The sequence below is a fragment of the Aquarana catesbeiana genome, linkage group LG01 (assembly GCF_042186555.1).
Source record: "Aquarana catesbeiana isolate 2022-GZ linkage group LG01, ASM4218655v1, whole genome shotgun sequence".
NCBI classification, from domain to species: domain Eukaryota; kingdom Metazoa; phylum Chordata; class Amphibia; order Anura; family Ranidae; genus Aquarana; species Aquarana catesbeiana.
The window spans coordinates 926,791,864-926,806,354 of NC_133324.1; the positions used below are offsets into that span (position 1 = coordinate 926,791,864).

The 14,491-nt window shown below is 40.7% G+C and overlaps 1 protein-coding gene across 1 annotated transcript in view; it reads right to left on the bottom strand.

The window, feature by feature from the left end:
• Positions 1 to 245: 245 nt before the first annotated feature.
• LOC141128093 (vomeronasal type-2 receptor 26-like) overlaps positions 246 to 14,491 on the bottom strand; it is a 45,497-nt gene continuing 31,251 nt past the window's right edge. The window contains exons 4-5 of the mRNA XM_073615171.1: positions 9,934 to 10,057; positions 246 to 1,150 (exon numbers count right to left, since the gene is read on the bottom strand). Of these exons, the coding sequence (XP_073471272.1) occupies positions 246 to 1,150; positions 9,934 to 10,057 (1,029 nt within the window). The remainder of the gene's footprint in view (positions 1,151 to 9,933; positions 10,058 to 14,491) is intronic.

Here is a 14,491-nt window from a genome sequence, read left to right on the forward strand (position 1 = left end):
GGTTTGTTTAATGTAACTTTCAGTATTGCATATTTATTGTCTGTTAAATAAAGAAAGCAAAGTAACGGTTTTAGTAATTTTATTGCATAAAAAAATAATAAACTTTTGTGACAACTATTTTTTGTAGAACCATTTCTGCCTACTCTATCCTGAAAACTCTGCTCGCATATTCTATGCATAATAGGAATGATTTCCATTTAAATTAAATGTAATTGCAAACAAAAATTCAATAAGAATATTTATTGTCAGGTTTTGGTTAGTTTTACTAGTTGACCTTTTGAATTTAAATCTGGTCTCACCAGAATAATATAGCATTTGGGAATAAATATGCAACCCAAAATTCCCAAGCTGGAAGCTATTATAGCAAATATCTCTACAAGAACAGTGTTCTTCCCTGTAACACTCATATAAGCTGGGATAAAAGCGATCCAGACACTGCAGAATACCAGCATGCTGAAGGTGATGTATTTGGCCTCATTGTAACTGTGTGGTAAATTTCTGGCCAGAAAAGCCACAAAAAAACTCACAGCTGCTAGAAGTCCCATGTAACCAAGGAGTATTGAAAATGCCAGCATAGATCCTTCATTACATTGAATAATGATTTTATCAGCATATAGGTCAGTGTTAGTTTCTGGAAATGGGCAGGCAGTCAATAACCAAATGATGCTAATTAAAACCTGGATAAAGGAACAAAGAAAAACCAAACAGTTGGGTATTTTTACTCCAATATGTTTTCTCCAGAAACTTCCAGGCTTGGTGGCCTTGAAGGCCATGTAGACCATAATAGTTTTGGCTAGGATGGAAGATACAGCCACTGAAAAGATGATTCCAAAGGATGTCTGACGAAACATGCAGCTGATAGGTCCAGGCCGACCCAAAAACAAAAACACACAGAGGAAGCTCAACATGATGGAAACCAGGAGAATGAAGCTCAAGTTTTTATTATTAGCTTTGACCACTGGAGTCTCTCGAAATACAATAAAGACACAAAAAATAGCAGATGTTTTAACAAACAGTAAAACAGAAATAACTGAGACTGCGAGAGGAGCTGGGTCATTCCCGTAAGACAGAAATTCAACAGGTTTTGGTACACACTGATTGTTATCATTTGGCCACTCATCTTCTGAACACTTTTGACATGAACCTTTATCTAAAAGAAAATGTCTACAGTGTGAAAAACTATTGCAATATCTTTATTTAAACAATATGTTTACTAACATTTGGAAGATAAGACCATACTCTTTTCCAAAGCCTATATTTGGACCATTCCCAAGGGTCAGGTGCCAGATGGAAAGGGAATCATCCTTGCTTCTAATAGATCACAGAAAAATTACACAGTTGTGACATCCTGAGTAATCACCCATCTAAGGTCTTCTTACTGACGCATTTCACCCATATGGGCTTAATTGTAGCCATGCATCCTTAGTCTGGGACTGTCGGTTTGGTTTGGTGAAATAAAGTTGTGAATACTCATGATGTTATCAGACGAGAAAAAAAAAAGAGAAAAGAAAGAAAAGCTGGGTGTTAGGTCACCTGAGTCCAGGTGACAGATGCACACTGTTGGAGTCAGGAGTGCACCGCTAAGATAGTGGACCCTACGGCTGACTGCTGCGGATGGAACTCTGGGTGGTTCAGGAAGGCAGGTCCACTGGAGCACCAACAAGGATCCCACTGGGAGCTAGAGCTTAAGATTCCCCAGGGCGCGGAGTCTAAGAGCCAGCAGGTGTTCACCAGAGCCTCTAGTGGTGAGGATGGACTGCGCTGCAACTGTTTCCAGGTCCCGGCCCCCAGGGTCTCCCAGGTCATGCTCACAGTAGGCTACAGGAGGATAGAGAGGAAGCAGCCCAGGACAACAAGGGATAGTAAGGAGATAAGCTAAAGGTCGGGCAGACTAGCAGACAAGGATAGACAGAGAACACGCCAAAAGTCAGGGTCACAAGCAAGCAGGGATAGTCAAGAACAAGCCAAGATCGGTAGCAGAGACAGACATAGAGCACACGGTAAGTAGGAAACAGGATACCAAACACACAATATTGCTCGGCAAGGCAGGCTTGGTTTGGAGAACATGGTGTTAAATAGTGGCTCCTGTTGAGGCTAGGGTGGAGCCACACTGAGGGAAGATTACTTAACCATGCAGGTGTGAGAGTGCAACCCCTAAGGCTGATACCAGGTAAGAGACAGACAGGGCATGAAAGTATTACTGCAGAGTCATGACACTGGGAACCTAAAGGATAAATGGGTGGTGCAGCACAAAATGCGGGCAGGGTGTGTAACACTGCAAATGGCCATAGAAACGAAAAAACAAAAAATTGTATACACCCAAAGGGCTACCTCCTCAAGTTTACTAATCATATGCAAAAATAGTAAATATAAAACAGCACAGACGACATGACAAACATTTCCCACTCCTATCCCTCCGCACCACCCCCCTAAAAAAATACAAACCCCACCAATTCCCCCACTGCCTAGACCTATAAACTACCTCGCTGGGATCTCCCAGAGGGACTGAAACTGTGTGGCTATGCCGCTGACCTCTCATAGAGATGAAACAAACCCATGGTGACTACACCTGCAAAAGTAATTATTTGAGGAATGGGGGCATCCACCCAAGCAACTGGAAGGAGAGCACTGCATCTTAAAGCCACTATGGGCAAATGCAGTGCAATCTAACAAACAGCTACACCTGGGGGATGAATTTAAAGTGGATGTAAACCCGAAATTTTTTATTTTTTTTTTTTATCATACTGTAGAGTATAAGATTTCCTAACATTTGAGCCCAGTCTTGCCACACGGAGTTAATCCATCTCTGAGCAATCCTCTTTTATTGCTCAGTGAGAAAAATCTTGACAAACTGAGAAAAACTTTGGCAAATTCTCCCGCTTGCTGTGAGTGACAGGTGATTTACATCTCATGCACTAGCCTAAGACACAGGCATTATTTTTTAATTCCCTCCCCCACTCCTTTCTTCAGCAGCTCTGCAAGGATTGGCTGTTCCACACCACAGCATGATTTGGCATGCTGAAGTCATGTGGTTACTTTCCTGTCTTTTCACTGGATGTTAGAGATCATAGCAGAAGTTCAGTGTTAGAAATACAAGGAGTGTAGAGGTGGGCGGGGATTGTACTGACATCATGACTCCACCCACCGAGCTCCAGACAACAGACCCGCCCACAGAATCTGCAGTTTTTCGGGTCTCATAACAGACAGAGGGGAGACATTTGACAGGTAAAGATACATGCAGGAGGCATATAAATCCTTATAGATAACCCCTATGGCAGTAGTTTAGAACGGATGACATTGGGTTTACATCCACTTTAAAGTCTGATGAATAAAATGATGATGAAGTTCCAGGGGCAGAACGAAACATGTAGATCCATTTGGAGCAGCACCCCTCACACCCCCTGATGTACTGCATCCTGCATTGCCTTTTTGCATGGTACCACTTACCTGATGGACATTATCAGAGGTTTCTGGTGTGATGTTATATGGGATCATCCCATTTCATCACAGCCTGCTGCCCTGCACCTGTCTTGTGCTCTATGGGAAGTCAGTGGCTTGAATTTTTTACAGGGGATACTGAACACCCGCACTATCCACACAGGACACCTGTAAGGACTTCCACTGCATTTTCTTGTTGAATGAAGGAGCTGTGAGGCTTCTTGGCTATCTCCACTAAGGACCATGGATCATATGAACAACATATAATAGCTGCTGGAAAATCAGGGAACAGTGAGTAATCTATACACAGACTGACCGATCATATCAGCAGTATTCATGAAGTACCTAGAGGCTCTGGGACACAGTGGTTTAGTACTGGCCGGATCGGATGTCTACTGTGCTGCCAGATATGTTTTGGGCTTACGTCCTTTGAAGCTATGTCGTAGTGGTGACTATTTCTTATAGATGGAATTGCCCTATTCACATTTGAAACCAAGCAGAGCAAGCAGTGGATATTACTCTCATCCTCTATGTGGTGTTCAATAACGATGTATACCGTAGCAAACTGTTGGACATCATCAAAGCACCTGTTGCCTCTGTGTTTAGGACCCACAGGCGCTTACCATTATCTGAGGCTCGGGATTGGATGAGGATTTATTGTGGTTTTCTGTTTTGTACACAGGACTAGCTCAATTTTATTCATCAGACTTTACATTCATCCCCCAGGTGTAGCTAGAGTTGCCACCTCATCCCTTTAAACCCAAACACATATGAATTACACAGGTTCTGTGGCTGATTAAGGTGGTAATTAAACTTGGTGCCTTACCTGCATTAAATTAGCCTTTAGAACCTGTGTAATTCATATATGTTTATGTTTAAAGGGATAGGGTGGCAACCCTAGGTGTAGCTGTTTGTTAGATTGAATTGCATTCGCCCATAGTGACTTTAAGGTGCAGTGCTCTCCTTCCAGTTGCTTGGGTGGATGCCTGAGCCCCCATTGTTCAAATAATTAATTTTGCAGGTGTAGTTACCAGGGGTTTGTTTGTTGCTTAGCCGCACAGTTTCAGCTCCTTGTGGAGGTCCCGGCGAGGTAGTTCATAGGTCTAAGGGGTGGAGGAATTGGTGGGATTTGTAGTTTTTTAGGGGAGAGGTGGGTTGGGATAGGACTGGGAAGTGTTCCTCATGTGGTATGTGCTGTTTTATATTTACTATTTTTGCATATGATTAATACATTTGAGAAGGTAGCCCTTTGGGTGTATACAAGTTTTTGTTTTTTCGTTTCTATGATGTAATCAGAATGCTACAACATCTTTTTTCCTACAAAATAGTTTTTCACTAAGTTAATAATTCTAATAAGACCTGCGGTTTATCTAGTTATATGCATTTTGAAAAAAAATATGATACTCAAGCAGAAGTTCATGTTTTTTTTACTGGGAATCATTTGAAATAATCTCTAATGCCGCGTACACACGGACTTTCCGACAACAAATGTTGGATGTGAGCTTTTTGTCGGAATGTCCGACCGCGTGTATGCTCCATCAGAAATTTGCTGTCAGAATTTCCGACAACAAATGTTTGAGAGCAGGTTCTCAAATTTTCCGACAAAAAACGTTGTTGACGGAAATTCTGAGCGTGTGTACACAAGTCCGACACACAAAAGTCCATGCATGCTCTGAATCAAGCAGAAGAGCCGCACTGGCTCTTCTGCCTGATTCAGAAAAAAATGTCTGCTCAAAAAAGGTTGTTGTCGGAAATTCTGAGCGTGTGTACACAAGTCCGACGCACAAAAGTCCACACATGCTCGGAATCAAGCAGAAGAGCCGCACGGGCTATTGAATTTCATTTTTCTCGGCTCATTGTACGTGTTGTACATCACTGTGTTCTTGACGTTTGGAATTTCCGACAACATTTGTGTGACCGTGTGTATCCAAGACAAGTTTGAGCCAACATCCTTTGGTAAAAAATCCACGGTTTTGTTGTCGGAATGTCTGATCGTGTGTACGGGGCATAACAGTTAAAGAGACAGCAGAATTTTTTTTATGTTATCAGGTTCTATTAATGTACTTGTCTCCAGGATTTTTTTATCCTGGATAGAATAGAGAATTTTAGAACCACTGTTGGTGGAAATTGCTATTTGTGACCTTTTTGACAAGAATTTCACATTTTTCTTTTTCCAGTCATAATTGACTCTGGGATAGGAAGCTTAGAGAAATTTCCCCAGCAGGGGCACTGCAATATAAACTTGACAGCAGTCCTATTCTATCAATTGTTTTTCTAGGTTGGATAGATCTCTCCTGAACCCCTGTCCTGGGTGATATCTGCTAACAGAGCAGGAAGTAAGAGAAAATCATTTCAACAATGACAAAAATAGCACCTGCTGCTTCCTTAAGCACTTCAGCCCTGGAAGGATTTATCCCCTTCCTTACCAGGCCATTTTTTGCGATACGGCATTGCATCGCTTTATCTGACAATTGCGTGGTCGTGCAACGTTGTACCCAAACAAAATTTATGTCCTTTTTCCCCCACATGTAGTGCTTTCTTTTGGTGGTATTTGATCACCTCTGCGGTTTTTATTTTTTGCGCTATAAACAAAAAGACAGCGTCAATTTTGAAAAAAACACAATATTTTGTACTTTTCGCTATATTAAATATCCAAAAAAACAAATTTCTTCATCAGTTTAGACCGATATATATTCTTCTCCATATTTTTGGTAAGAAAATCGCAATAAGCCTATATATTGATTCGTTTGTGCAAAAGTTATAGCGTCTACAAAATAGGGGATATATTTATGTCATTTTTATTATTATTTTTTTTTTTACTAGTAATGGCGACGATCAGCGATTTTTTTTATCAGGACTGCGACATTGCGGTGGACAGATCAGACATTTTTGACACTATTTTGGGACCAGTGACATTTATACAGCGATCAGAGCTAAAAAATAGTCGCTGATTACTGTATAAATGTCACTGGCAGGAAAGGGGTTAACACTAGGGGGCGATCAAGGGGTTAACTGTGTTCCCTAGGTGTGTTCTAAATGTAGGGGGGGTGGGACTGCCTGGGGGAGGAGACTGATCGGTGTTCCTTAGTAGGAACATGCAATCTGTCTCCTCTCCCCTGAGAGAACCGGGATTTGTGTGTTTACACACACACACACATCCCTGTTCTCGTTCTGTCACGAACAATCGCAGGTGCCCGGCGGTCATCACACGCCTGCTATGAAATCTTAAAGGAGCGACGTATAGCTACAGCGATTTGCGCAGCCATGCCAACCTGCCTCAGTATAACAGGCTGGTCGGTTAGCGGTTAGGAACCAGTGACAGCAGGAAGCTGTCATATATAGAAGTGGTGGAAATACGTCTTCCATGTATGATGTTTGAGTTCTGCTGAACAGGGCCAGATGGCAAAAGTTCAGGCTTTCATTCAAATGCCCAGATAGCCAGAGTTCAGTCCGAACCTAGGTTCAGACCAAACAGATGACTTATTACTGGCTCTGACATGAGAGGGCAAAACCGTGGCTCTACCAAGATGGCTACAGACACTGAGACACAATAAGACATTGTGGGGTTTATTTACTAAAGACAAATAGGTTGTTCACTTTGCAAGTGAAGCTGCACTTGATATAGACATTTTCCCCAGAGTTTAGTGAATGAGATGAAGTTTCCCATTGCAAGGAATCCTGAATTATGTGGAAAGAAAATGTAAAAAAAAAGCATTAATGAATGATGAAAGTCAGCAAAACTTCCCATTTGGCTCTATTTGCCTTTAGTAGATCGCCTCCTATAAGTCAGCAATGGGTAAATATTATTTTTTTATTCCAGAGTTAAATTTCTTTTTAATTTACTTGGCCTATTACACAACAGGGCAAGCACTTCCCATCCTTCTTTAAGGACAAAATAGAGTCTGAAAGCTTTGTATTTTTTTTATAGAACACAAAGCTTCCTGTGAATGGCTGAGAAGCACTCAGACTCTATTTTGTTCTTGAAGTACGATGGAAAGTGCTCATCCCACTGCAAAAACACAGTGCTGTATGCTGTATGTAGCTGAGGCTCCATATAGTTTATACAACACTCAAAGCCACTGCAACTGTAAGTAAAATAAATTGTTATCCAAGGTTTGAAAAATTAGAAAATTTTGAAGATAGTAGTTACTGGAAACAGAAAAAAATAAAAACTATTGGCCAGTTGTATAATAACAATGTAATAGTGACATATGAGAATATGTGTAAACAATATAACCTCCAGAGTAAACAATTTTATAGATACCTACAGCTAAAAATAAATAAAGAACTGCGCTAGGTAAATAAACAATGTGAAAATACAAAAAACATTAGTGAAAAATGTGATGTGAGTCCTGCTGCTAGACACTATAACCCCGGTATAAGGCAACAAATGTGTAGATAAATCAGTGTAGCGCTGGACATAAGTCTAAGTGAATAAACATCAAAATCAATCTATAAATCAATAGTGAAATAAACTTTCATCAGATAAAACTAATAAATTATTATGTGCTCAAAAAATCAAGGCACTGAACATAAATCAAAGTGAATGAACAATAATAATTAGCATCTAAAAATTATTGTAAGCAATCGATGTGTCACCAGTGAATAGACTATCATCAGAAAAAGATTATTCAAAATTAATAAGTGCTCTAAAAGTCCAAGCCATAATGGCCAAAATTAATCCAGAAAGATGTAGTGCAGAGGAATGTCCCATAGACCACTCAATAGTACTGCCCACCACCGGAGAGAATGAAGGCTTACCAGAAAGCCTGTGACCGCCCTTACTCAGGGGGGTCTAAACAGGCATAGCAGGTCAATGTAGGGATCCCAGAGCCGCAATTGATGTCCCTCTTGTCCCCTACGAGCTCAGCCTCTCAACGATAGCAGAAGACACTCCTGGGCAAATCCTCAGATGAAAAGGAGCTCCAATGGCCAGTGCATCAGCATGAAGGAACCAAAAAGAAAAGGAGAGGGGGACTCCAGTAGTGTAGAGGACCAAAAACCGTTTTATTTAAAAAAGCTGATGCTTCCTAATGTGTTCACAAACACTGCATAGGTTGCATATAGATGAAGAAAGCAAATAACAATAAAAATCCGTCTGTAGACGGCGAAATTGACACTGCCGCCGTTTGTTTTAAAATCGCGCATGCGCAGTGCGAAGTCCTCGTTGTGATACCTACAGCTAAGACACTTATTACGAGAGCAGTTTGAAAGGAAGGAACTAAAAATCTCTAGATATTCCCTCATAGGAATATTAATATCTCAAGGACCAAAGGGTCTGACATCTAAGTTGTACTCACACTTGCTACAGAGTAAAATAAATGGGGAGCCGGTGGGAGTGAGGGAAAAATGGCAGGAAGTTATCCCGGGAATGAGTGTGCAGGACTGGGATGAAATCTGCTCCTTGCACTTGAGAGTATCGCCGGCAATAAACAATAGAATAATTCAGTTAAATATAATACATCAGACATATTTGGCACCAAATAGATTATATAAGATGGGGAGGATGCAGGCGTCAGACTGTACAAGATGTGGAGAGGGAGGAGCGGATTTCATCCACGTCATGTGGCAGTGTGGATGCATAGGAAGGTATTGGCAACAAGTAGTTAAAAAACGAGGAAAAGTCATAAATAAATCTATGACGGCTACGGTGGAGTTGTGTGTGCTGGGGGTGGTAAAAGATAGGGTGTGCGGTTACACTAAGATATTTTTGCAAAAAGTATTATTCCTGGCCCGAAAACAAATAGTTGAAAAATGGATTCAGCCAAGCCCACCTACAATAAATCAGTGGGTAAGGGTGGTAAACCAGGTGGTCCCATGTGAGAAAATAATGTATGAACAAAGAGGAAACATACAGAAATATGATAAGATTTGGGAAAAATGGAATAAATCAAATTTGACAACAGATATAGGAAGACCAGAAATTACAGTATAAAATGAGTAAAAAGAGAAAGAATTAGTGACCATAAGAGGAATGAGAGGGAAGGGTGTGTGTAAGAGTGAGAATGATATTTATGTAAAATGTATAGAAGAATAAAATATAGAAATGACAAATGTAAGTTGTGTTAAATAACTTGTAAAGTAAAATTTAGCAATAAAGAGTTTTGAAAAAAAAAAGTAAAATAAATTGTTTATTTAGACCAGCTTGGTCCAAACAAACTATTTTAAAGTTATATGAAATCTCAAGATCATCTTTAAGGAAATGAAGAAGATAATATTATAGATGTAGCACCCTCCTAGACAGGTGCTAGGTTAAGTAAATTTAGCTCTTTAATCCATCTGTTCTCAGTGGAGCTGCTTGTGATTACTCTGGTCTACTCTGAGTTTTACTGGTTGTGGGTTTGACTCGTTCCCTCTGCCTTCTGGATTGTTCTGGAAAGTAGTGGGCTGGGAGAGTCAACTCTATAGTCTGAATATGTATGTGACCCCAGCCAATTGGGACCAAATCAGCAGGCCCTTCACTACATAACTATGAAAAATGGCATTTTTTTTCACCTGTCTCATTGGATATCTCCCCCTCTGGACACTGAATACACTCAAAGCAACAGCGATAAATCCCCCTCTTCATCACTGTTCTCGAACCCAATGGACAGTCTTCAGAGCACATAGACACTGGAATCTAGAAGAAAATTATTTTAAGAAAAAACAAAAGAAAACATTGTAATTAATGTTAGGCAGTTCGAGCTGAGCAAAAGTTCGGCCCGAACCATTGGCTGTTCGCCCGTTTGGCGAAAACCCAAATTGGCTGGGCGGTCAACGGTTTGTTCAGCCTGCCAAATGCTCCACAATGCACTGCATGCTGCACTGCGTTGCTGCACAGTACATTATAAGCCCTGATTGGCTGAAGCAATGAAGGCTTTGCACAATCAGGGCACAGCGCACTGTCAGAGCCATGATTGTAGAAAGTCATGATGACTTTGCCCAATCATTGCTCATAGACCCACCCCACACTATAAAATGTTCCTTCCCAGAGCAGCCATTTGCAGTGTGATTTTGGAGTGGAGATAGATAGAACAGGGCTCTGTTCATTGCTACTAGCGAGTTAGTGTGCTATTGTGATTCCATTGTGGGTGTAGTGTCAGTGTAGCGTGAATATAGTAATAGTGCAGCATCAGTGTAGTGGGTCCATGCAGTTTTATTGCAGGGTCAGTGTAGTGTGTCAGGGTAGTTTTGCTGCAGTATATTGTATACAGTGCATCAGTGCAGTTTTACTGCAGTATATTGTAGTTTGTCAGTGCAGTTTTACTGCAGTATATTGTAGTGCCTCATCATACAGAGTGTGGCCTCATTATACAGGCTGGCTCCCAAAGCCGTTGTTTACAAATTAAAGAAAGCTTGTAGGGAAAATATAATTTTTTTTTTATAAATGTAATTTTTGCTGCAGCAGGTTCTATAAATGATAGAGATGCACCACTTTACAGGCAGACTAAGGGGACCCCAGGCACTATATTTAAAGGAATTGTATTAATTTTTATTGTTTCACTTTAAGCTAATTTATAAATGATTTAAAAAAAAAAACATTTTGTTGCATTGATCATGCCCCCCAGGACAGTTCCTGGACCCCTATACCCTTTGTATGCCCAATAACTTAAGCCTTCAAAATGGGCACATTTGACTTTTCAAGTTTGGGTCCCATAGACTTAAATGGGGTTCGTTGTTTGGCTCTGAACTTTTGTGATGTTCGAAAGTTCTGGCGCAAACCGAGCCGGGGAGTGTTCAGGCCAGGGGTAGCATTGGCTAAATATGCTCAAATACCATTACAGATCTGCACCGCTCCAAGCCTGCAGTATCAGTCTCCCAGGTTTATCTGCATTCAGATACTAGCAGAGACATAGCACCTCTTGCTTTAACAGTTGTGCAATATAGCATACAAGTACCACCGCACACTGTATGTAACTCCGTTGTCAAGTAAATTAAAAATGGGCTTCAGCTCCAATCCCAGATCACCGGTCCTCTACGATTAGGCCCAGTGTGGGTGAAACATGTAATGGTGGGCGTGACTGATGGTAGGGATTTGAGCTGAAGACTCTTTTATTTACTGGAGTTTAATACAGTGTGCAAGAACACTTGTATGCTATACTGGCTGGATAAGGTTATATAGGCTCATTTGTAAAATTCAAGGAAGATATTTATAAAGCAGTGAATAGAAACAGAGGAGTGCTGGCAGAAAAATATTACAGTTGTGCACATACGTTTACATACCCTGGCAGAAATTATGATCAGGCCAAAAACACCAGGGTATGTAAACTTTTGATGAGGATCATTTCTGTTGTCATTATGATTTAAAAAGAGTAAAACACAGTTGATTAATAATAAATGGTTTCAGCCAAACACTAACCATGAGTGAAAGAAAAGTTTTTGTCTTATCATTCATATCCTCTGAAAATGGCCAAAAAATCATAAATTCTGCCAGGGTATGTATACTTATGAGCACAACTGTGTATATATAAACTGTGTATATATATATATATATATATATACTTTTTTGTCTAAGTATAGATCACATGTGTCAGATACAAGACCTGTGGGCTAAATCTGTCCCATCAGGTCATATCATGTGACCTCTACACTTCTCCTGCAGCTACGGAACCCCTCTCGTTTCCACCTCTATCTTGTCTCAGCAGTCATCAGCAGAGAAAAGGACATAACTCCTCCACCAGATAATGCACTTCTCTGTGCAGCTGCGGAGTGGCATGTCTCTGCCAAACCTCCATCTCAGCAATCAGAACCAGAGACTCCTCCTACAGATTATGTGCCTCTCTATGCAGCCACAGCACATGCTCCATCTGTGCCTCCCCTGGTCTCAGCATTCAGCAGACTCCAGCAGCTGACTCCAGCCCTCCTCTGGTCCTCCTCTAGACACTGTATTTTCTGTTTCCTAGCTCCACCTCCAACTTCTTCCCAGCAGCAGCACAAAGTAAGTGGGGTGTACTGTGAAATAAGGGTGGGGTGGGGGAATCATGACTTCTAATGGTGGGAGGGCTCTTTACATGTGATATAACATGAGGTAGGGGTGTTCTGGACATCTAGTCTTACAGATACATCCTGCCCTTTGAGAGCAATCATAACGCTGATGCAGACTGTGAAAAAAATTGAGTTTGAGACCCCTGTTATAGATCTATGTTGGTCCCAAGCATGTATGGATCTACTTACTGTTGACTGACTCACAACGTCTGTTGGAAGTCTATTCCAAGCATCAACTACTCTTTCAGTAAAATAATACTTTTTATGATTAGTTTTGAACTTTCCTCCTGCTAGTTTGAGGTCATGTTCCTTTGTTCTTGATCTTAGCTTCATATTGAAAATACTTCCCTCTTGAACCACACCATGGATCTGTGGTGTGGTGGCACAAGTTATAAGTTGATACACATGATATTTGATACTCAGATGCTTGTGGAAAGTTTTAATATAATAAATACTACACTATGAGCTTTTAACTTTATTCACGGTGTATGAGCACATGAGTGGGTGACAGCCCTGTATGGAGGACTAAGTAGGGTGTTCCCAGACCGGTGGAGACCAGTGTGAGCAGTAGCAATCAGTGTGAGCAGTGGAGGCCTGTGTGAACAGTGGTGGATACCCTATTGGAATGATCTAAGCTTTTGTGCTGCTTATAATCTGGCAGCCTATCTGGTGAGTGCAACCTTTGCTCGCTTTGTGGAGGATATTCACAGTATTCCTGGGGGTTAAAATGGCTATAGTGGTGAAATGCAAGATGGACTACTTTTCCAGTGAACACCTATATATTTTTGGACACTAAAGTCATTATAAGCCCTTTTGGAACTTTACCACTATGGCACTTTTTTGGTTCATATGTAGCGCTGCAATGTTTGTATACATTTTTTTACTATATTACAGCTTACCAATCCTTAGATATAGTGGCTACATTAATTTTCTATTTCTAGGCTTCCTTTAACAGACCAAGCTGTCCAGAAAGGACATTTTTTTTATTGTAACGCCTAGTTTGTTAGTCAATTGTATTTATTCTTCTAGTGAATCTAACACTACACTCTTCTCAGGTTGGCTATACTGCTGTCTGAAGCTGTCTCTGTTGTTCATCCGTCCAGGGTGGAGACAGGAAGTGTGTTACTGACCAGATCACCAGATAAAAATAAAGGAATGAAAGCCTAAAGAAAGAAAATTAATGCAGCCACCACATCTATATGATTTAATACATTTTTGCTTTTGGGTTTAGTACTGCTTTAATCCAATCACTGTTTATTGCCAGGGCAGACGTTAATTGTCCATCCTGTTTTTGGACAGTCAACAATGATGGATGGACTAAGGTATCCGTGCCACCTGTGTGGATGTACAGTAAATGTTGGGATATTTTTCTAAAACTCATTAGAACTTTAGAAGTGGCTTGGAGAAGCTACAATCTTCATCATTACAGAACAAATTCTATTTGAATGTGACCAACTACAACAAGCTGTTTAATCATGTACAATAAGCAATCCTATTTTTTTTCCCTAACACATGATTAGGTATTTAACTACCCACACGGCCAATAGTAAAAAGATGGTCGGGCAGGAGCACTGCGATTCTGGGTGGACAACATATGATATCCTCTTAGTCACGCACCTTGCAAATGCCCTAGGGGCCACATAGCAGTGTGATTTGTTATCTGCTGTGTCCACCAGCCATAGCAGATGAGAGTACATTGTACGGGCCAGTCTTGGTACCATGGGATTGCTGTTATTGGTCACGTGTCAAATGTACACAATGAATGACTTTTATTGATAGCCATTCATTGTGTACTATTGTGATCTCTATGATTGGTCACAGTGATCACATGGTACAGACATGTCCAATCCCAGTGCACCTGTACCATGTGTCCAATCACAGCTATCACAATTATACAAAATGCAACATAAATGGATGCCATTCACAAAAATGATTGCTTACAACAGTGATCATCACTGTTATAAGCAATCATTGTGTTAGAAAAAAATCCTCATACACATTTCCAGAGTAGTAAATTGTCACCATAGTACCACTGCACTCCACTGCACTGCACTGCATTTAATTTTTTTTTAATTAAAACAATGTTTTT